The sequence below is a fragment of the Pogona vitticeps genome, chromosome 1 (genome assembly GCF_051106095.1).
Source record: "Pogona vitticeps strain Pit_001003342236 chromosome 1, PviZW2.1, whole genome shotgun sequence".
Lineage (NCBI taxonomy): Eukaryota > Metazoa > Chordata > Lepidosauria > Squamata > Agamidae > Pogona > Pogona vitticeps.
In genome coordinates, this window is record NC_135783.1 from 136,049,184 (window position 1) to 136,072,557 (window position 23,374).

At 38.4% G+C, this 23,374-nt stretch overlaps 1 protein-coding gene across 1 annotated transcript in view; it reads right to left on the reverse strand.

Annotated features, from left to right (window-relative positions):
• ROCK2 (Rho associated coiled-coil containing protein kinase 2) overlaps positions 1-23,374 on the reverse strand; it is a 108,259-nt gene continuing 84,885 nt past the window's right edge. The window contains exons 23-33 of the mRNA XM_073001668.2: positions 22,273-22,366; positions 22,089-22,183; positions 20,236-20,415; positions 19,809-19,974; positions 16,334-16,404; positions 14,226-14,314; positions 11,778-11,856; positions 9,990-10,251; positions 9,330-9,558; positions 3,738-3,872; positions 1-2,228 (exon numbers count right to left, since the gene is read on the reverse strand). Of these exons, the coding sequence (XP_072857769.2) occupies positions 2,225-2,228; positions 3,738-3,872; positions 9,330-9,558; positions 9,990-10,251; positions 11,778-11,856; positions 14,226-14,314; positions 16,334-16,404; positions 19,809-19,974; positions 20,236-20,415; positions 22,089-22,183; positions 22,273-22,366 (1,404 nt within the window). The 3' untranslated portion in view covers positions 1-2,224. The remainder of the gene's footprint in view (positions 2,229-3,737; positions 3,873-9,329; positions 9,559-9,989; positions 10,252-11,777; positions 11,857-14,225; positions 14,315-16,333; positions 16,405-19,808; positions 19,975-20,235; positions 20,416-22,088; positions 22,184-22,272; positions 22,367-23,374) is intronic.

A 23,374-nucleotide genomic window follows, 5' to 3' on the forward strand; every position in this document is an offset into this window, starting at 1 on the left:
TGAAAGGAAACAGTTTTATTGTATACATGGTTAAACAATAAGCTTTGTATGCAAAATATGCATTTTTTTAAAAATATGCTGGACTCTTTCTTGCTGTGTTAAATACTCTTTGCTCCACCACTGGGGCTTAAGGTAAATGAAATCAGGTATATTTTAAATTATGGGATACACAGCTCTATTTTATTCACTTTTTAAGAACAATGTATAAATAATATAACTGAAGATCTAGTGTATAAATCACAGTGTATTAATGGAAGAGGTGCTTGTGGGCCCAATCCCTTAAAATCTTCAATCATTTTATTACCTACTGAAGTGAATTCATATTCATTTCAATGGGGCTGGCACAACAGAAGATCCCAGTGTGTGGTGAGATCAAATCCTACTTTAGAATGAGGTGTTCCTGGAGTAAATGGGAATTGCCCAGGAATCCTGCTTGGTAGCTTAGATTCTACTGCGATTCTGGTGACTGAAAAGTCCAATTCTCATGGTTGTGACAGAGAACTCTTGGTCCCCTTCCTTCTAAACTTAGTTCCTGTTGCTAAAGAAAACAACCCAGTGAATTATCTCATCCCTTCACTTCAATGTTAGATTCTGTGTTGCATTACCACACAACAGATATATGTATACATAGAAAAGAAAAATGAGACCAAGGAGGAAGATACAACATTTCTTTTCTTTTTTTACTGCCATCATGTTTTAACATCATAGCATACTGTAGGTGTATAAAACATGCATTTTCTGGGATAAATTATGCACATGGCATGAATGAGCTCACATAAATTATATTTTGTACAAAATTAAACTTTCTTTTTTTTTAAAAAAAATCAGATTAAGTGCCTCCAAGGCCTTTCCTCTTTTATGTTCTCAAACACACACAACTGAAATGATCTCTCCTATTCCTAAAGCTAAGTGCTAAGAGAACAGGATTCAAAAAGTTAAAAATACGTCTACCGTATGTTTCAGTCATTAAGGGTTTGTGACAGTCCTTTGATATTGTGCTGTGAAAATGTAAAAATAGTTGTATTTTTTTCAGAAATTAAAAAAACACACCTAAGGTAATATGCAAAAGAAAAAGAAAGGCAGAATGAAGTTTTGTAGCACTTAGTAAGGGCAATATAAAGTCAGTGACTAATAACTGAGGTTTGCACAAAGGGCTGGATGGAGAATTATGCCTAAGTATGAAAGCTATATATTAGTTCTAATACTATCAGTTCACTGATTCTGAAATCAATACAGTTCCTGACCCTCCCTCCCCTTCCAAACATACTTAGATATACATTCAGAATAGACAGACACTGATATAAACTACTATATGTAAACATAGTGCACTATATTGTTCTGCCACAAAGCAAAATTGCATCCTAAGAGCTAGCAAACCACTGCATCCATCTTCTTTCTCTCAGATAACTAGTTTTAAGGGAGCCAAATTAATTTAAGGCAGTCAAGACCGGTAACAGAGGGTTGCATGCCTGGACTCAGCAGCTGAGTGTCATTCCATGTCACATTTGGAACTTCCTATGGCACTTAGTGGCTGAGCCTGAACAGGCAGCTTTTGATATACGGGTATGAATGATATAAACTTCAACAGTATGGCTTTGCACAAGTGCATAGTTGCAACTGCAGCTCATGGTATATATGAATAGTATGTACAAAAATAAAGTGGAAAGTTTTTCTTTAAAAAAAACCCCTCTTGCAGCATTACAGTACAATATACATATTTACACACCAGAACATATAACACACACACGCACGCGCACACGCACACACAGTATAATGGTCACTTTTTAAGATGCAGTCTTCAGTGTGAGAGACACTTCCCTCTCATCCCCAATCCCCTTCTTCTGGCAAACTTGCTGGTGGCGTTTCTGGACAAAGGCTAGATTCTTCATGTTTTCCCATGTCTTTGATTCCTTTTGTGAAATGTAGTGTGAGTTTTCCCAAAGGAACAGAGTTTAAAAAGATCCTTGCGCTATCACCAACCATTCCTAATTTGATCGGTTAGCTGGAGAGACTACATTAAAGGACACATGTAAGGAATTATTAGTAAGTCATATTGCAGGAAAAAAACCACACCTCCCTGTAAACGTCTGATATATATTTATATATAACTGTCTTTCAGGAACATATATATATATATTTCATAAAATTCTGGGATATGATGTTTCAGTCTTATTTCAGTGGGAAGAAAATCACCTTCAACAGTGACTGCATTCACAGAAGGCAGTTAGCTGGAGGGAAAAAAAGAGAGAGAGAGAGATTGGTCAGTAACAGCTATAGAATATCTATTTTAAAGCAGACTCTGAAAACCAATATCCAGCCAAGAACAGCATGGCAAACCCACTGGCCATTGCACCCACCCTGAGACACACTAACAAGTCAGGGAGATCCTCTAACTGTTTAGCGTTCCTTCCTGAAGCTGTCCTTCTCCCATTTAAGCAAGTGGCAATTGATTTACTTCTCCCAAATTAAAGGAGCTTCGGGCACAACAGTGGTCCTCCCTGCCTCTTGCTTTCTGCACATCCTGGCGTATTTCCATAACTGCCTGAGGGCACCAGGCATATCCAGTTCTTTCTGTCCTGGTTTCAAAGGGTCGCACTGCTTTCTTTCTCTGTGTCTCTTGGTATTTCCATAGGTATGCAAAAGCTTCTTGTTTCACTCCTCCCAAACAGATTAGACCCGGCGTACCCATATTTTATCAGAAGGAATCATGCAAGAATGCTTTTGAAAATGGGGATCAGTGTGGGTCACAAGTGTCTGTCGTTTATGTCCTGACCCCATGTAATAGTGCAATGGCCCTCTTAAAGCAGGCAGGAGGGTGGCTGCGGGTGAGACACATTGAGTAACAGAGAGGAAACAATGCACTCCAGCATCTTTTTCTCTGTAAACACAGATGCCAAAGGAGTGGGACAGACTGCCCTTTCTGCATTTAATTGTTTTCACTTTTGCAACTAGTAATATCAAATACATCCTCTTTAGGGCCTATGGGCCAAGTCTGTTTGCAGAATCACTAAGGCAGTGGTTCCCAGCATTGGGTCTCCAGATCTTCTCGGACTACAATTTCAAGACACTTTCACCAACTATCTGTGCTGGCCAAAATTTCTGGGAATTGTACGTCAAGAACAACTGAGGACTCCAGGTTGGGAACCACCATACTAAGACAATGTCTGCCTTAACAATGAGATGTGGAGAAGTGGTGGAGTAAGGGGAAGACTGGAATTCTTTTGTTTTCTGCTATCCAAAGTGGTGTCAATCTACGAAAACTGATGCAAAAATCTGCACTTTGCCATATTTGTAAAGCAACTCGGATCAGCAGTTAGAATTTTTTGTTAAAGGCACGCCAATGCAGAGAAAGCCACATCATCTCTAGATCTTGCAGAACCCTTTGAAGGAATGCCAACAAGTTGCCAACCAAAACAGAAGTTGCATCACACTTGAAAAAGATACAAGTTGCTGCTCACATCTGAGTCTGCATAAACATCTAAAAACCCAACAAAGCACTTGTTTAAATATGGATTTACACTAGGTTAACAATGTAAAAATGGGAACATGGATTTTCAGAACTACTGTTTACTTCAAAGTCAGAAGCATGCATCATTAAAACGTTTCCTGGTGTGTTTTTTTAAGTCATAAAATTATGTATGGAGAATGTTAAGCTTACACATTCCATCTATTGGTAATGCACACAACATGCTTCATTTTAGGAAAGCCAATCCATTCTCTTGTGGATATCTATTTACCTCTTCAGAACAAACATGTTATCATCATCACTATCATCAAGATCGTTATCGTTCTCCGTATGAATATTAAAATCAATATCAAAATCAATATCATCAAATGACCAATCCCAGTCTTTACATGCCATATCAATCAATCTGTAAAGGGAGGTTTTAAAGTTTGTGAGCCAAAGTCCACTTTAAATGATTCTTAAAATGACAATTATAACAACATCCCCCCACTCTGGGCCATCATTATTTGCATCATATGGGCTGCTCTCTCTAATCTAGAATATACACAAATTATGTATTTTACTCATCCTGTATATCAGAATTTTAAAAGTGCATGGCTAATAAAGCATACTAGTGTATATGCATGGAATGCTTCCTACCACATTTAACATGGGAGCTTATTTGGTGGCACAAACTGAAATACTTTAAGAACTTGAATCCATATATCCTCCCACTTGTATACTTGAAAAACATTTTTCCGCACTTTAGAATGCCTTTGAAGTTTGAGGATGAGTGGGAAGGAACACCAGCTTCCCTGAAAGTTCAGGAAATTTGCTTTAGAAAGATATCTTCCTACAGACAAAGCTTTGTTAGTCAGCCATGTCTTTCTAACCATCTGTCAGTTGTGAATAAATGATTCAATCAGAGGTGTGCAGTCCTGTACATTAGCTGCCTGGGGATTCTGGGAATTGTAAAGCAAACCCCTAAATTAGCACACGTAGTTTCATTGCAATAAAATTTATTTATCTTTCCTATGCCTCTTGAAAAAAAAAACCAATTTATGTTTTCAAGTATCTGCAAAGTTGTTTGTACTGTACACATCAGATCTTAAATCAGATGTCACTTTTACCATACTATAATATAAAACAAAGTAAATAAATCAAAGCCTAATAATAAATGTGTAGTAGGATACATTGGTTTAAGGTGTAAACAGTCTACTTTGGTTCTGAGGAAACAACAGAAAAAGTCCCCACATGACACAAATTCACTTTAAAGAAGAATCTGCTTTCTTAGTGCAAAATTTGTTTTTCAAATTTGATTGTCCAGGAAGACAATCAAAATAGTCTTGGCAGGTTGCATGTGGTCCCTAACACATGCTAAACGACTATCTGGCACTAGATGAGTATGTTTCAATATAAGTTTTGTTTACAACTTCCTTCCATTTTCTTCCCTCAGTTGACAGGCACACATAATAGAGCAACTCTCACACAGTTTCTGCTTGATGAGGCAATGAATATCACCCTGCCTTCTGAGAAAGGCCTCTGTGTGTGCCAGATAGATCAGAGAGGGATGTGAGGTTGATGATCACGAAGAAGTGGGATGAATGGTGGAGAGCTGCCTGTATCTGCTCAACAGTTCAATGAGACATACACCACTTTCTGCGCTTTCCCACCTATCTATCGATCGATCGATCGATCGATCGATCGATCGATCGATCTATCTATCTATCTATCTATCTATCTATCTATCTATCTATCTATCTATCTATCTATCTATCTATCTATCTATCTATCTATCTATCTATCTATCTTGCTCCCATTAGTGTCACAGCACTACTCTGGGTGGGTTACAACTGCATAGAAAAGTCAGGGATTTCTCTGTGTGTGCTGCAGAGCCTCCTTTTTAACTGGTCAAAAGATTCACAACAGATTAAACTCTTAACACTGTACAGTTACCACTTCTGCGATTTTCTTCTACAGCAAATTCTTACCAATTATCTGGACAACTGTGGAAAGGTGTAGCAGTGCTTCACAAGGACTTTTAAAAAAATCAAGATATGTACAATGGGCTAAACCAAACTGTTAGCCCCACCTAGAGCAGACCCATGAATATGACAACACACATATAAGTGTTGAAAAAACAAGTCCCAGTCAATCAATGGGTTTACACTAGTTGGGACTAACAATCAGGTTTAGTCTTGATGGGTTTATGTTATTGCTTAATTATTGGTGTCCGATTTTAGAAATTGTGCTAAAAGCAAAAAACTGAGTCCTATCAAACAGGATGAGGATGAACCTAACATAACACATTCCTGCAAAGCCAAAGATATCAAAAAGAAAAAATATGTTATGAACAAGTACCCCATGTAAAAAAAATCAACAAATGGGAGAAAAAGGCTCACATGCAGTCGTTTTACTTCCTAAACTTTGCTTCTGAAACCGTAAAATCTTCATGGTATTGAAATCAAATATCCCCCCTTCCAATTAGATCCATATTAACTGACTGTGCAATATTTTACAAATAAATATCAAAGTCAGGAGTGGAATCACAGTTGATTGTTAGAAACAAGGAAGGTCAATAGAGTGTCACGGTAAAGAGCTGATCTGATCTGACCCACTAGTTTTATTGAAAATTCCATGGGATTGGGAGTCTGCCATGTTAATTGGTTGCAGGAAAAAATGATGAGTCTCGCAGCCCCTTACAGACCAACCTGTTTCATTGGTCATAAGGTAGTCTAGTGGACTGCAACCAACGTCTTCAGGTGATCTAATGAACCAGGCAGCAACCCACAAAACCACAAGACAAAGCTGAGCAATTATAGGTAAGTGATGTCCATAGTATTGCAAAGACAAATGCAATCTATTGCCTCTTATAACATTTTAAACACAGGAAATAAATCTAGAATGGATAATGACAAATAAGTTGAGTTATAACCACATGTAAGTAACTACATGGGGTCTACATTGGTCTTTAGGCACACCAGTAACCTGTTCTACGATTTTTTAGGTGACAAGCTTAAAAGTGAATGCCGAAAGTTTGAAAGTTCCTGAGATAGGCAGGGAACACAGACACTTCTAAAAGTGAAGCCATCTCAAAAACTAGTAGTTTATGAGTAGAACACTAACAGCAGCAAATATCTGCATTCCTCCTGTATAGGTTTTAATATACAGGAGGTATAGCTTCTACCACTTGCAGCTTTCTCCCCCCTCTTTCTATCCACTCAGCTCATATAATTTTTAATTCCTCCACTCAATTACTAGTGTATTATACTGCACAAGTTAGTTTATTGGAGGGGGATCTCTGTTCATTTTGTACACAGTATTCTACACATGAACACTTTAAGCATGGAAAAATAACTGAAATGCTGAACATAAAAAAGCCACACAGAGACACACTGGAAGCAAAATATTATTTTGAAAATCTAAAGATGATCGCTTCTTTGACAGAAATACTGCTTCCTCCTATTCCAAATATAAAATCCTAAAATCTAAATTCATTTATTCTGTCTTCATCTACCCAGTGAAATATTTAATATAGCAACCTTCATTTATATATCAAAATTTAGTTAGATTTGCTCACAATAATTAATATGAAGTGCTTTTCTTTACAAAGAATTTATCAAAAATACTCCGGTCTAACGTAAAAGCCAAGTAAACAATATTAAATTTAACACTGGATCTATTTTTTACTGGAAAAAATTCCATTACATTCTTTGTATCAGGATTATGGAACCTGATCAAGAAAAAAGTAGTCACTGGAAAAGCAGACATATCGTTTTGTGTGTCTTGTGGGATCCTCTGTTTTCTATGGGATTTAAAAGCACAGTTAACTCATTTTAGATTGAATAAGAATATTACATATACATTATGGACAGTCTTTTGTATTTCAATATTTTATCTATATCCCTGCAATGTTATTTTATATGCAACAAATGACAAACAGGGAAAAGCGTGAAATGCACAAAACCTGCTTTTCATGCCATGTTGGACACATGAAAAATGTGGTATGTTGTTAAATGACAATATTGTATAATGACTTAATAAAAAACCTATCTACAACAGAGTGCAAGTTAAATGTGATAGGATTATAAAACTGAAAAATCCTTTTTAAATGTTAAAGTATCTTATATTGTTCACATGAATTAATTATCTAAACCACTAACTTTTACACAGATGTCTATCAAAGATATTGTCATTTAGCAGAATTCTCATGGTTAGTTTTCACAATTAATGTGCTACAGGCACATGTCCCTATTACTTACTGTTGAAATACTAAAAAAGCAACATGGTACAGAAAAAACACAACTCAGTGAAGAATAATTCGAAGGACAGGCCCAGAGCTAGAAATAAAATAAAACGAAATACAATGAGGTGACTCACAAAATGCTTAACAGCAAAGGATTCAATGTCTTCTCAGGCTGCGAGCTAGAATTCGTTAGCTGAGCTTCGTAAGCTCAAGGAGGAACTGTAATGTCACCTATAAGCTACATCCTTAATGATGTAATATGGTGAGTTATGCACAACTGAAGAGCAGTCTAAAGTACAAAGCACCAAAGGCTAACAACTGAATTTAGCAATAAAAGTCTATTATGGTTTGTTTGTTTGTTTGTTTGTTTGTTTGTTTGAAAAAACAAGCCAGCTTTCCTATTCTTACCATACAAAACCATCAGAATGGTTTCTTTCATTCCTCCCACCACAGAGAAACGCTGCATATTGGAATTATCTGAACCCGAAATGGCAGATTCTAGTATATCATTTAAATCTGGCCCATCTGATCTCTCCAGACTTTGAAATACAGTGAGGTCTGACCTCCAGTGTTCAGATGGCAATATTTTAATAGGAAGCAATCAAAAGAGACATGCCGCTAATTGATGTAGAAGAGAAATAAAACATTAAAAAGTATTCTTTTGTTTCACTGCTTCTACTAAAGTAGAGACGGGTATCTTTGGAAGGTTTAGGGAACTATTTTCTTCCCTTGGGATCCTCCAGGGTCCGCAGAGACCCCCCAAAAATACAAAAATAAAGGAAAAGTAGGGGAAACGGCAAAACGGATAATGTTGAGGAAGCAACATCTGTTTCTGAAAAATTGTTGTTATGCTAAAACGCTGCAGGGGAGCCTGTGACCTTAAAAGTGGATGTGTGTTCCTGCAGGCTAAAGGGAGCAGCCTTTTTTAGCTTTCCAAGCAAAACCATTTTGGGGGTGGCAGGTGGGATAGGTCTGACTGGGCTGGGGCCTGCAAAACGACCTTGGGGTCCAGAGGTGAACCCAGGACTATATGTCACCCAGCCAAGCAGAAACACAAGGACCAAAATAATAGCCTAAACTGTTCTAACTACAGTAGCGCTAATGAAGCAGCAACTGCAGAATGTTTCGGTACAGGCTAAAAGAAGAACCCATTAATTCAAGGGATCTGTTTTTGTTGGGACTAGCCATCGGTTCTAAGCCAATAATTATTGTTCTGCTACTAAAACTACACTTGACTTACAGGAAGTCCGAATATCCCAGCTTCTACAATGTGCATTGTAGGATACAACATATATCCTGTGATAGACCATGTTTCTCTCATTACTAAACAGTTGCAAAATAAATCAGAAAAAGAAGAATCAATTATAACTGAATAAAGATGTCTTAAAAGAGGTTGCTCTATGCATGGTGGCAAAAATAATCAATTACTAATGTAGGTGAACGTAACACTTCTGAAACATTCAAAGAAATATTTAGAATTTTTAAAAGGGAAATATCCAGTCTAATTATTTCAAAAATTACCTTGTTTTAACTATTTGTAAAAACCACCACTACAACCCACCATCGACTTTAACCATTTCCACCAGTCATAAACAAGTTCCCACAAAACATTGTAACATGTTTTTGTTTTCTTTTTACCTTGGAGGAAAGCCTTCTTTTTTATTTGGAGGAAGCTGTTTGCTTGGCCGTCTCATAGACTGGTTTGGCTGTACCTTCATGGAAGTTCTTGGGGAAGACCGTGCAAAAGGATCTGGTGCTGGAGGCTTTTTGGGAATCCGCTTCCCCAGACGGCTCACCCATTTCTGTTGATCCTCTGTAGAACCGGCTAACAGCAGAAGATTCTTTGCGGTTGATATATCATAGTTCACTGAAACACACATTACAGATCAGCAAGTCAGGAGGATGCACACTGTGACTTCTCATTCCGCTTAGCTGAAAAATACACAGATCTATCTATTTCCTACCCATGTGGCACATCTTGTGAAAACTGAGCAATTTTCAAGAACCCCTGGTCCAAGTATAAGAGAATCTCTGTTGGTGAAAGCAGCAGCGTAACTTGGTTATGATTTTTCATCTTGTCAGCAAGTGACACAATGCAACCAAAGGAGCATACCAGTAACAAAATAAGCTATGTACATGATGGTCTAGAGCAAGGGTCCCCAACCTTTTTAACCCTGCAGAATGGCTGGGAAAGCGGGGCACCCCCTCACGCTCAGGCGCATGCACAAAGGAGCGGGAGGGTGCTCATGTGGGCACCAAACTAGCATTCTTCACAGATTTTTTTTTTTTGCTAAGTACCTTTGCAAGGCGCTATAATTTCTTCTTTTCTATCCATATGATCTTTATGGCATTTGATGTGGCAGCGGCGGCATTCCAGTGCAGGAGGAGGTTTAAACATGTGCCACAAGGGCTTCATACATGCCTCACAGTTGGTTGGAAAGTGATAAAGTGTAGGTATGAATTCATGTCCCTTGTGGCAAATATAGTTTGATTTTTCCCCTGCTGATTCTACAGGAAATTCCTGTTCCTTCTTGCTTTCACCTTCATTATCATATAGGATCTGGAATCAAAACAGAACAGTGGCATGATCTTATGACCCACAAGGCCTATTTCTCAAAGGAAATGCATGTGACTGTACCCACTTGAAGAGAAATAGCAACCAAAGGCAATGAGAAACAAGGAGAAATGATAAACAGGCTTGAGGTACAAGTCGTCTACAAGTTAGAGAAAGTTTATAGGACTAAATACACCAACCTTGGTTTCCCAGATGTTCTTGGACTAAAACTCCCAGAAGCCTTCACCACTAGCTGTCCTAGTGCTAAGATTTCTGGGATCTGTAGTCCAAGAACATCTGGGCATGCAAAGTTGAGAAGCACTGATGTAGATGAAGGGTAATATTTGACAGCTTGAACCATGCTATTGTTTTAATAATTTTGGCTTGGCCCAGGGATACATGTTCTAGATTTTTGCTATGCAGGTCCCAAGAAAATGTTTCTTCTATATGGAAATATCAGATGAAGTGAGATAAACAATGTTCAACTGATGGGACCAGACTAGCTTGCATTTCCAGTCATATAGGATGGATGCTCTCTTGAATCAAACTAAAAACAAACAAAAGACGCATCAGCTTAACCACTGCTTTCCACCCTTTGCAATGGAAGATCTACTTGCAACTCCAACAATGCAAAATACTTCATGGAAATCTTGGGCGTAACAGTTTAATTTGGTGGGGAGGGAACAAAATACATATACCCTGAAGATACAAAGGCACAGGTGATTTTTTCCCAAGGGATTTTGCCCACCCCATTTTTATTTTCAAATACTTTTTTTCCCTGATGGGGAAAAAACCTCGGCATTTAGTGGGGCACTAGGGGGAATACCATTCAAAATATTTTCTGCTGGGAGAAAACCCTTCCTCCCTCCCAGATCAGATATGCTTTTCATATTTGATTTGCAGGGCTTGGAGATCCTGCTCACACATTGGGCATCAGAAGGGCAGAAAAGAGGGTAAAATCCAGGTACCTGCCACACTGAATTTCTTCCACAGTGAGTTTTATGTCCGCATAAAGATGTATAAGACTGGTGTGAAAATTTCACAAGAATGCCAAACATCGCAATTTACAAGCTAAGTTATGATGGCATTTTATGTTAAAGTAGTAAAGAACGTTCAGCTTTGATAAGAAAGTACTACATATATCTAAATGTTTTCCAAAGCTTATACTTTTCTGTGAAAGAGGGGAAAATGTGGGAAACCACATTTTAACCGATGGCTTAGACACTTGCAAATGTTTCTTTAATCTCTACTCTGACTCAACCCATGAATACCTTTATTTTTAAAAATTAAATCAATATTTGTATTCATTAATCTTATTTTAGTTGCAGCATGGTAATGTCAATAGTTTCTGAACTGATATGACAGACCTTGTCAGAAGCACCACTTGTGCTATGCTTTGGAATGTATTTGAAAAGACAGAAACGACAGGACCTAATTTAAATACAAGCAGAAGGCCAGCACACAGTTGACTCTTCATGCAAGATGCCATGGCCCCTCATCTCCCACCACCCCTTAGTTTTTGCTATCAGTACCTGGAAAATCCTGGGAATATCCTTGGCATCTGCTCTATATACATCTGTTTGCGTGACAGGCCGAACATGGAATAATTTACTGTAACAACAAAAATGAAGGTGGGTATACAGTAGTAGTAGTAGTAGTAGTAGTAGTAGTAGTAGTAGTAGTAGTAGTAGTAGTAGTAGTAATAATAATAATAATAATAATAATAATAATAATAATAATAATAATAATAATAATAATAATAATAATATACTGTTCTTTTTCCAGATACTCTTAAAACAACAAATAAGTTACTGTTACACGACCAGATGGGCGGGATATAAATAAAATAAAATAAAATAAAATAAAATAAATAAATAAATAAATAATAGTCACAATTGGAGTAGGCCCATTTGAATCCATGGAACTTAATGGAGTTGACTCACCAAATCCCCAATTGGTGTACTCTAATGTGATTTGCTAAGCTACGCATATTTGGCCAACATGAAGTAATCTTATAATCTTAGAACTTGAGAGCTGGAAGGGACCCTACAGATTATCAAGTCCAGTCCCATCAAGGAGACACAATGGGGAAATGAACTCACAATGTCTGGGTCTGCAGTCAGAAATCTAAACCACACTGAGCTATCCAGCAGTTCTAAGAAATGCATATAATATGCATGCTTTTTCCATATTAGCAGAAAAGAATCCCGTTGGTGATGTATGTGTAAACGAAAACGAAATCATGTAAGTCACAAATTGCTACTAATGAATCAAGTACCAGTCTTATTCCCAGTTATGTGCGACTACGAGCACAATGAGGACCTTGTTAGTTAGCAGGAATTTGCTGTCAGGAGTTATGCAACTCCAGACATGACACCAGTTCTGAAGGATTTGCACTGCCTGCCTATATACTTCCAGTCTGAGTTCAAGGTGTTGATGATAACTTACAAAGTCCTAAATTTTTTGGGATCTGGATATCTGAAAGAGTACCGCTCCCTATGGAAACATGCCTGATCACTAAGGTCTGCTGGGGAGGCCTTCCTCTGTGTCTCGCCAGTGAGAACAGTTTGTTATGTGGTTTTTTTCTCCCAAAAAACCTTCCAACTGTGAAATCCCCTAGCAGTTCAACTGACAATGACATGAGTAGCATCATTTCAGTGCCAAATCAAGACAAAGATATTTATTAGAGCCTTTAGGGTTGAGGATTGTGACCTGCACAAGTTTGAGTGTTATGTTCTTAACGTTTGAGTGTTTTCATTCTGTGTTGTTTGATTTTACTTTGTTTTAATATCTTATATTTTAAAATTGTTCAATACAGGTTTGTAACCCACCTTGAGATCCTATGATATAGGGCAGACTATGTATGGTTATATATAAATAAATACACACAGAGATAAGACTCCAATGTATAGATGTAAATGTTAGACAGTGAAGAGAACTAGCAGGAAAAATACATATTAAATTCAAAATGTGGCATTGGAGAGATTTATGGATTCCGTGGACTCTCAGGAAGATAGACAAGTGGGTACTAGATCAAATTGAACCTGAACCTTCTTAAGAGCACAAATGAGGCTGTTGCACTCTGGGCATATCATGAGAAGAAAAGACTCAATGGCAAAGAAGATAATGCCAAGAATAGTCGAAAGCACCAAAAAAAGATGAAGACCAAATGTGAGATGGATTGGTTCAATAAAGAAAGTCACTGGCTTAAATCTCCATGCCCTGGACAGGGCTATTAATGATAAAATCTTTTGGAGGTCACTAATTCATAGGGTCACCTTGGGCTGATGGCATATAACAAAAAGAAGTCACAAATTCTGGCAGGTGAATTGAAAGCCAGAGTTAAAATGCACACCAGTCTCTCCCAAACCGGTGTCCTTGCGCTGATTTAGAGGACATTTCCCATTTACACGGGTTGTCTTGAAGAGGCTATTCTTTGCTAAGACAACACAGACCATTGGGCACGTAACACTAAACTGGTGGGCTATCCATTAATTTATGTGGAATAATGTTTTCTTCTTTCAGTCCTGAGACCCCTTGGTTCCAAATGCCCCTACAGGGTCACTACACTGTTTCCCCGAAAATAAGACCTAATCTGAAAATAAGCCCTAGTAGGATTTTTCAAGATGCTCATAATATAAGCCCTACCCCCAAAATAAGCCCCAGTTAAGTGAAACCTCCCCCTCCACCATTGTGCAACAACCACATGATGATGGCACAACTGCAAAATAAAACATCCCCTGAAAATAACCCCTAATGCTTTTTTGGAGCAAAAATTAATTTAAGACCCTGTCTTATTTTCGGGGAAACATAGTATGTACTCTGTACAATGTATGAATTAGAATTTGTTAACTTCCAGAAAACATTAATTGGAAGTTCTTCTGTTTTAAAATTAGTTTAAAATGTTTTTCTTTCCAAGAAAGAAAAGAATCTGAGAGATTCTACAATGCATGCTAATGAAGTCATATAATAATACTTACTCAATGTCTAGGACCATATAAGGGTTCGATTGTTCTTTATCCTGTTCGTTGTGATAGAATAGTACCTTCTTGCTGCTGACAACTACATACTGGGAGCAGATAGATATAAAAATGGGTCACAATTTGTCCTGGTGACTTGTACAAGCCATCTCTCTTCCATGGCAATATTTTTATACACAAACATAATGCAATGAATTCACATAATTCTTTGAGTAACTAGCTTTGGCTACTGGTTAAAGTATTTCTAAAAGGCATTCCATTCAATATATAAGACCCAAAGTACCTTGAAACTGTCACACTGAAGTAAACAAGTGATATGAGAGTATACGTGTTATAAAAAGGCTCACTATCTCCCAAAGTTATGATGTAGCTGATGTTTCTTTTTTAATAGTTCAGGTGAACAAACATGTACCCTTTGGATGAACTCCCTTGTATAGTTTTGGGATTACAAGTGGACTTCTACCTCCTGGATAGCCAATATGTGCACAGAGAATTTCTTGCAAAAAATTAAATCAGCTTATTCTGTCTGCAGTGATTCCCAACTTTTTTGAGTCGTGACCCCTTTTATAATAGCCAAGTAACCTGTGAATTCTCCCTCCCGCCATGTTTGTATAAAATGCATTTTTAATTGGGTAAAATCATCCCTTCTCAAAATGCCCCTTCTGTCTCCCCCAGAGGGCCATTTCTCATATATATACACATATTCACTAACTCTAATATCCCACTCCGAAAGGTCAAGAAAGAAATTAATTAACAAGAGATACAACACATATATGGCGACTCATGGTACACACACAATGAAAACACTCTGTGGGCACTTTGGGAACGATGGCATCCAAGTTGGGAAACACTGCTCTAGAATATGCCTCCTGATTATCTCTGCTCTTCCCATTCCCACATCCTAGAGCAGAGGTGTTAAATTCAATTTCATCTTGGGCCACATTGGCATTATGGTTGCCCCTCAAGGGGCCGGTTGTATCTGTAAGACTATATAAATGAATCTACTCTTTATAATCCTCCTCATTCAATTATTACTGGTTATAGTAATAATGCAAGTAATAACTAGCTCTGAAAGTAAAAGTCTATGATCAAAGTCTAGAACTAATGGCAAGCAGATAAGAATGAGAGTGGGCAATAGCGAGGACTACATTTCCCAAGATGCTGTACGCTGCCCAAGTGGCTGCACTTTTTGACTCTTCTCTGCTTTGAATGCTGGGATTAAAAGTCCTGCTGGGCGGATTCCCAGCATCCTTTTGGAGCATTATGGGTGACTGAGTAAGGGCCTGCATATTATACACTGCAGAGTAGCAGGCAACACTGCACGGGCCACATGAAATGGCCAGGTGGGCCAGATTTGGCCCGCAGGCCTTGAGTTTGACACATGTGTCCTAGAGGAAAACTCACCACTAAAAAAAAAAGAAGAAGAAAAAAAAGAATAATTGACAGATGACCGGTGAGGGAAGGTGAGTGGTGGCTCCCCTTTCTCTGTGTCTATGTGATCCGTAACTCATTTTTTTTCTGTCTGTCCATCTGCATGTTGAGTGCAATACACAGGCAGGACCCTAGTTACAACTATAGGACCAAAATCCTATTGATAGTCTCAGCTAGAGTAGAACCACCAAATCAGCTAGATTTATGCAAGTGTTCATTCATCATTTAATAACTGATTCAGTGGGCTTACTCTACTGTGTTTCCCCAAAAATAAGACAGAGTCTTATATTCATTTTTGCTCCAAAATGCATTAGGACTTACTTTCAGGGGATGTTTTATATTCTTTTCATGTACAACCATCTACATTGATTCATATACAGTCATGTCATCTTCTTCTGGTTGCTGCACAAGGGTGGAGGGCGGGGTTTCACTTAACTGGGGCTTATTTTGTGGGTAGCGCTTATATTACGAGCATCCTGAAAAATCATGCTAGGTCTTATTCTCAGGTTAGGTCTTATTTTCAGGGAAACAGAGTAGTTGAGACTCACAGTGGACACAGACAAAAAAAAAGCAGCAAGGCAACAAAAGTGGTAGCAAATGTTTTGTGCTTGGTTCAGCACCCAGCGATACGAGTAAATGTGTACTGGAACAACATCTTTCAACATTATAGTTCTTACCTTTTTAACCCAACCAAATTTCTTTGTGTTGTTTCTGGCCGGCAGTGAAAGCCAACCTTCTAATCTTGACTCTGAAAAATATAAATGTGTACAAACATTTAAACAAATGCTATCATACAGGCATCCTGTTTTCACAAAGTTATGTCAGATTAAGAATACGTACATAACTGGCTTCTTTGAAACCCATGTTCACCTATAATCCTTCTATAAGCACATAATGAAACAACTGAAGTAAAATAAGCACAGCTCTGCTCCTACAATTGTATCACTCTACATTCTTATTAGTAGAAGCTTTTGTCCCACAGCAAAAACATAAGCATTTATTACTGCTATGATCCATTCCATTTGTTTTGCAAATAACATTAACAGAGCATACAGATCCACATCTATTGCCTTCCCTTTGCATTATTAAACATACACACAGCTGCAAAAATACAATTTTTCTTTAAAACATGCTGTGATGTTCCTGTTCCCATTGCATAATCGGGTCTGCCTGTTCCCTTTAGTTTTGGAGCTGGGATTATGTCTCCCGGTTGTTATGCTGTTCTATGAACAGCAATACCAAAAGCATTTCTCTTTCATACGTTAACATTTGGTCATATGACTATGGGAAGCACCACAGTTTAAAAACTGTTAAATCCTTCATTCATTTCTCTATCATGTATTTGATAAAAGTAAGTTTACTACTAAGACTGATCTGAGGGATCAAATGTACTAAAATAAATACAGTCTTTAAATCTAAATAATTGGTCCTCAAACCTATAAAAACTGTTGCACTTAGTCTACTCTTACAGCAAAATGTATCAATCTTTTAAAATTAAATGGGGTCTCAGATATTAAATTTTACAAAACTGTAACCTTTAGCACCCAACATAAGACTTTCTAACTTTTTTTAGTTAATCAGAAGCTATTTCAAAGGGTGTTTTGTTAAAGGCATATACAGATACTATAGATTTTTTTTAGTTATTATTATTTTGCTTCAGGTTAAAATGCTAACTCATACTGGCAAAAAGTTTAATACAAAATATTCATAAACAGAACCAAGGTTTTTTTTTATTTTTTCAGTAACTTGGAATGGAAGTAGAGAAATTTATCAGGTGTGGGAACCCAATTTCATCCCCCTTGAACCTAGCAGTGGTAGGGGAAGCAGCCACCACCAATGGGTGCCAATTTTGCAACTGAACATTCACATATATAATCCTGTGTGCTCTCAACCATGTTCCATGATATCATTGCTAACACGTCTAAAACTCTGCACAGAAGCCCATGCATTGTACACACTCAAAAAAAGTAACAGCACTGCTATTTCTTAAATGTTGATTCCTCCCCCCCCCCCGCTAGCACTGCATATATGTTAGCAGCAGGAACAAACGATTTAACCAACTTTTTATCTTTTGGATTTCAGAATAAGGGGAAGAAAGGAAGATGCACACTATATTGCTGAAACAAATAGGTAGCATCTTCCTATCTGAGGAATGTTATGATGAGTGTAAAAATCATGGGTAGGAAAATATAAGACAAACATATTTTTTGCAGGAAAATCTCCTCACTGGAGTTTTTCACTGCAACATAACACTTCCAGCACAAGCATTTTGTTCAGAAGCAAAAGGACTCTCTATAGCTGTGATGGGAAACCAGCAGCCCTCCAGATGTTGTCAGATGTCAGCTGCTATCATCCATATGGGCCGTGCTGAATGGTGTGAAAGGAACTGGTGCCAATATCTATTAAAAAAACAGGTGCTCCACTAGTACTGGTCTAAACTACAGTGGTGCCTCACAAGACGATGTTAATTCGTTCCGCGAAAATCGATGTTTTGCGAAAACATCGTCTTGCGAAATGCGGTTCCCCATTGGAATGCACTGAAATCCATTTAATGCGTTCCAATGGGGAAAATAGTCGTCGTCTTGCAAAAACCACCCACAGAGAAACCGTTTTGCGAAGTGTAGACCAGCTGTCAAAATCGCTGTCTTGTGAAAATCGGTCCCTAAAAAAAGTTTTGCGAGTTGCGGACCTAGCTGTCAAAATGGTCGTCTTGCGAAAAACAGTCCCGAAAAAAACTAAAAAACAAGTACATAAGTTAGTCTTTAAGGCGTCACCCTGTTTTTGTCTTTTTTCACTTTTTATTTTGTTTCCACTTATAAGGAATCTCTGAGGTTGGGAAAGCAAATTCTGAAGTTCATCAGCTGAAGGACTGCTTTTGCAACTTGATTTTTTTTTTTCTGTTTGACACATAACATGACCCGAAAGGCCCAAATGTTTATGTCTGAATGCTACCACTGGCAATAATTTCTGGTGCTGAAAAAAAAAACAGTGCGTTCCCTCTGATATCTAAGTGAATTTACAATTAATTGACTACATCTAACATTGATAATCATCAGAACACAGAATAAAGCTTGAAATAAAACACAATCTGATAAATGCAAGCTGCAATCCCAAAGTGTGATATGCAATCAACACCCTGACTTTAAATCACCTTATTCATTTTTAATTAATTTCATGTAGTTGTCTATGTGTACCGATTTTAATTTTGATTTTTTTAAAAAGCTATTATGTTTACTGTTTTAAATTGTTATCTATTATGTAGTGTTGTGAACCACCCACAGTGGCCTCGGCAGCCAGCTTGGCGGTATAGAAGTCAAATAAATAAACAAATGGTGCTCAACAAACTTTTCCCCCTGATGAATAACCAGAGATACAACAGTTAATTAAGTCTGAAGCCCGAACTTTGCTATAAGCAGCTTGGGTTAGGTTGAAGGAACTGCAGAAAACGGGAAATGTGTGCATGCTGCATGTGTTCCTCTAGCTAGCAGCACACAAAGTCCCCGAGATTAACATTACAATCACAGGTGATTTTAGATGACAAAAGCCCCTCCTTCCTTCATGCATCATCTGATTTTCCACTGCTTTCTTGGTTAGTAATGCAAAATTAGAGAGATGGCCTTCAAGCAGCAGCATTCCATTACTAAACGGTTCTGAGGAATGTCACCTGGATTGTCAGGTTCTGAAGGGGCAGGAGTCGAAGGCAACGGTTCTTCTTCTGAGTCAGAATCAGAATTGAGAAAGGCACAAGAACTAGAAGGCTTAGTGGCAATACTGACAGAGGTAGAAGAGCGCTCATAGGTGAAAGACATAGACTCCGAAGTGTGGGACTGAGTGATACGGACTGAGCACCCAGCATGAGGAAGGGAAATCCAGAAAGAATGAACGAAATGTGGCGTTAAAACATGATTACATCCACTTCTTCAGTAATTATGCTACAGAATAATAAAAAGGTATCTGAAGAGAAAATATAAGCACTATAATCTATTTTTTTCACTTATTAAAGAGGGCTTTTTGCTAAAAGGTTAAAAGTTGGCAGGAAGAGAGAGCTTATGTACTTTTCTGTGATTTCTAAAACTTGAAAGCAATCAGCTTGAACATTTTGATTCATGTAACCAAAAAAAGGAAGTGATGCTAACGAAGGAGGGATCATACCAGGGAATCCATCGTCTGCATCTGCTTCACCATGGCCACATATACTACTGCTGTCCAAACCAAGGTGTATCGACTGCAGCTGACAGCGAAGCTGCTCGATGTCGCTATCTTTGCTGTCCAGAGCCATCTGCAATTCAATTCTTATCTGGCTCTCTTCCGCTATTTGCTACAAAAGGAGATATAAATAGAAGAAGTAAGCCTCATATTACTATATTTGTACTTTCTACAAAATCATACTTAACAGAGACTTGGCTATTCTTTTAACAGCAACTGCTTAAAGACAGAAAGCAGAACACAGAAAATGTGGAAAGGCCTCTATCTTAACACAGTTGACAAGTAAGGTTTTATACTGAGCTATGCAGTACAGGTTGACTTTGTTTTGTTCATCTGCTTTGATTTCCACATAAATCTGCATGCACCTACTTACCGCTTGCATTTCATTGATTTCCCTCTGATACTTTATCATCATCTGAGTTAGCTTTTCACGTTCAGATTTGAGTTCCATGTGTAGCTTCCTGTTCTCTTTTTCTTTTCTCCTAACATCAGTGTCAGCCCCTCGTTGGATTGGATTCTTACGATTCATTACCTCAGCCAGCTTGTTCACAGCCTGAGTGGGATAGGGTTAGGGTGGAAGAGAATAAAAGAAAAACTATCACATTAGGACTGCTGACTCAGACACCATCTCATCCATCCACAGGAATGTTTTCTTCCAGTTTTCCACTCCATCAAACCTGAATATAAACTAGCTTAAGCTTGGCTTTGGTCAATGTCAAACGTTTGAAAGAAGAATTTAGGACTGCATGTAAATAGAGAATTATATGTCCCACAATTTGATTGGGGAAAACCAAACGGAGCCAAGTTTCTCCTGGAAGCTTTGAATAGTATGAGAGGGGAAAACTAGTATCACTAGATAAATCGCTACCTGAACTTTATTAGCTAGATTACCTATAAAAGAGCTACACACTTCTATACACAGGTGCTATTTCAATTATTCTGTATGATGAAAAGAGTAGACTTTTTAAGGTTATTAGGAAATAATAAATGCACTCAAGAGCCTGGTTTGCCAACGCAAAGCTGTGTGTTCAGTAAAGAGCTCCTCCACACTGTATCATGCAGTTACTAAAGGGATCCTTCTCCAAAGAGGAGCTAAAGCCTCTTGAGAGGAAGGGCGCAGAAGAACCCACCACTCCAGTTGAGCCTGGGCCCAGCCAGGTAGTCCTGAAGCTCCAGGCCTGTGTCAGAGGACAAGACAGAGACCCTTCACATCCCAGAGAAAGCATCGGCACTTGAAAATACGGTGAGGCTTCCTGAAGGGATGCTCATCTGCAGGGCAAGATCCTCAGAGTGCAGGCCTCCTTGTAAGCAAGCCCTTGTATAGAAGGAAGAACTGTGCCTAAAGGCCTGCAAGTAAGGCTTGGGTGGAAGCTTGAGAACTCAGATTTATAATAAGCCTGAATTTTGTTCAAGGAAGGCTTTTTAAAACAACATCTTACTCTGGCTCTAGTCCTTTTAAGTCTCTTCCTTGACTCTCTGGCTTCAGTTTCTTCTAACGTGCTTCACCCTGGACTGCAAGGTGACTCTGTGTTCATACTATTCTTATCTGTAATACCTACTTTCTAACTGAGCTCTTGGACTGCCTGAACTGTCAAGGATCATTTCCACACTGAGGCAGAACAAGGCCTATGATAATCAGCAGCCATATTTGACAGATGTGAAAAATGTTGAATCATGCAGTCCGAGATGATGCAATGTCCACACTGATTGGTTGCGCATGTGTATAACTGTATGGATATGTGGAGAAGATGTACAGATCTCTTCTAATGAATGTCATGCTGTCATGCTGCCGGTTTGTACTGCTGAACTTCTTTATATACTATAAATACACTTGGTGTCGGAAGAAGCTGTCTTTGTCTGTGTGTCATTCAGTTGGACTGCCTGGACTGAAACAAAAACTCTGCTAACTTAACATGAACCCTACTCTCTCTCTCTCTCTCTCTCTTTTTTGGTACTGTCAAGTCAGAACTGACTTATAGCAACCCTAACTGGGCTTTCAAGGGAAGTGAGATATTTAAGGAGTGGTTTTACCAGTTTCACACACACACCTCCGATGAGTTTCCACAGCCAAGTGGGGATTCAAACCCAGGCCTCCTGAGTCTTAGTCTGTCACTCTATCCACTACACCACCCTAGGTTTCCCAGCTATCCCTGGAATTTGGCAATATTGAATATGGCAGTGATCATCACATTCTCCTTCTCGTTACATTTCTGATTTGTACTTTACCTGGGTCTTCATAGTTCTTTCATAAGCCAGTTGTTTCTCATACTGAGTCTTAAGCTTTTCTGTATCATTTTCTTCCTCGTTAATACGGGCAATTCCTGAAAAAAACACCAGAATATTAATAAAATGAACGTTCAATAAACCGCTGATCGAATAGAACTCACTTTAACATAACAAAAATACTCACTTTCTTGGAGTTCTTTCAGTTTGTTATTTATCTCTTCTTTTTCATTCGCCAGGTTTGCCACATCACTGGTTAGTGTCCTATTTGCTTCTTCCAACTAAAACACAGAAATTAAAAGAGGACTGTGTTACTCATGGGCTTAAAAACTGTCAAGACAAACACCTGCTCCCATTACAGTGAAATGTGAAGAGGCTGGAACAGAGGAAGGGGGTGTCCCTTAAAGAGGGACAAAGAGGTTACATGGGAAGTAGGCTGAAGCACCAAGTTTAGGAACACAAGCGTAAGGGAAATGTGACAGCTTAACATTACTAGGTAAAAGACTTCAGATCGTCTCAAAGACAGTTAAGTAGGTTTTAAGAGCTAGACTAAGTGACAAGACAGAAGAACCACAGGTTGGATCCAGACTCCTCTTTTCTCTGCAGCAGATACTAAACAACAGTCTGCTTATATCAGAGAGAAGAGGACGAGGCATGAAACTGGAATCTTCAAAAATTCAGTTAAAAAGAGCTAACTGACAAAACTTTGGTTTATTTTTATTTTACCTATAATGCTTGTACAAACCAACACAGCTACCTCCTGTACAACTACAGCTCTGTTGTTGTTGTGTGCCAACAAGTTGTCTCCGACTTATGGCGTCCCTATGAATGAGTGATCTTCAACATGCCCTGTCCTCAACCACCTTGCTCAGCTCTTGAAAACTCAACCCTGTGTTACCAGCTTACAAGTAATACGTACTGCAATTGGAAGGAATCATACTTGTGCAGTGAGGTGCAGGACTGCGAACTGTGATGTATTTTATAGCAGCAACAAAACATTTCGCCCATGAAGAATCTAAGACCCTGGTATATAATCTTTTTTACTACTTTGCCTTTGCAGCCAAATTACATGCTTCTAAAAATCCAGTACTCAATCTGTTTTTGTACCACAGTAAGGATTATACTCAGCACTTTCAGCTGGTACTTGACTGAGTCCATCGATTTCTGGGAAGACTCAGTAATGGCATTTTACCAGTCAGATGTGGAAAATATTTTAACCCCCCATTTTGGGAAACCTTTTCTCTGAGCATTTAATGCCAACTCCCCCATTTCAGAACACACTGTTCTAC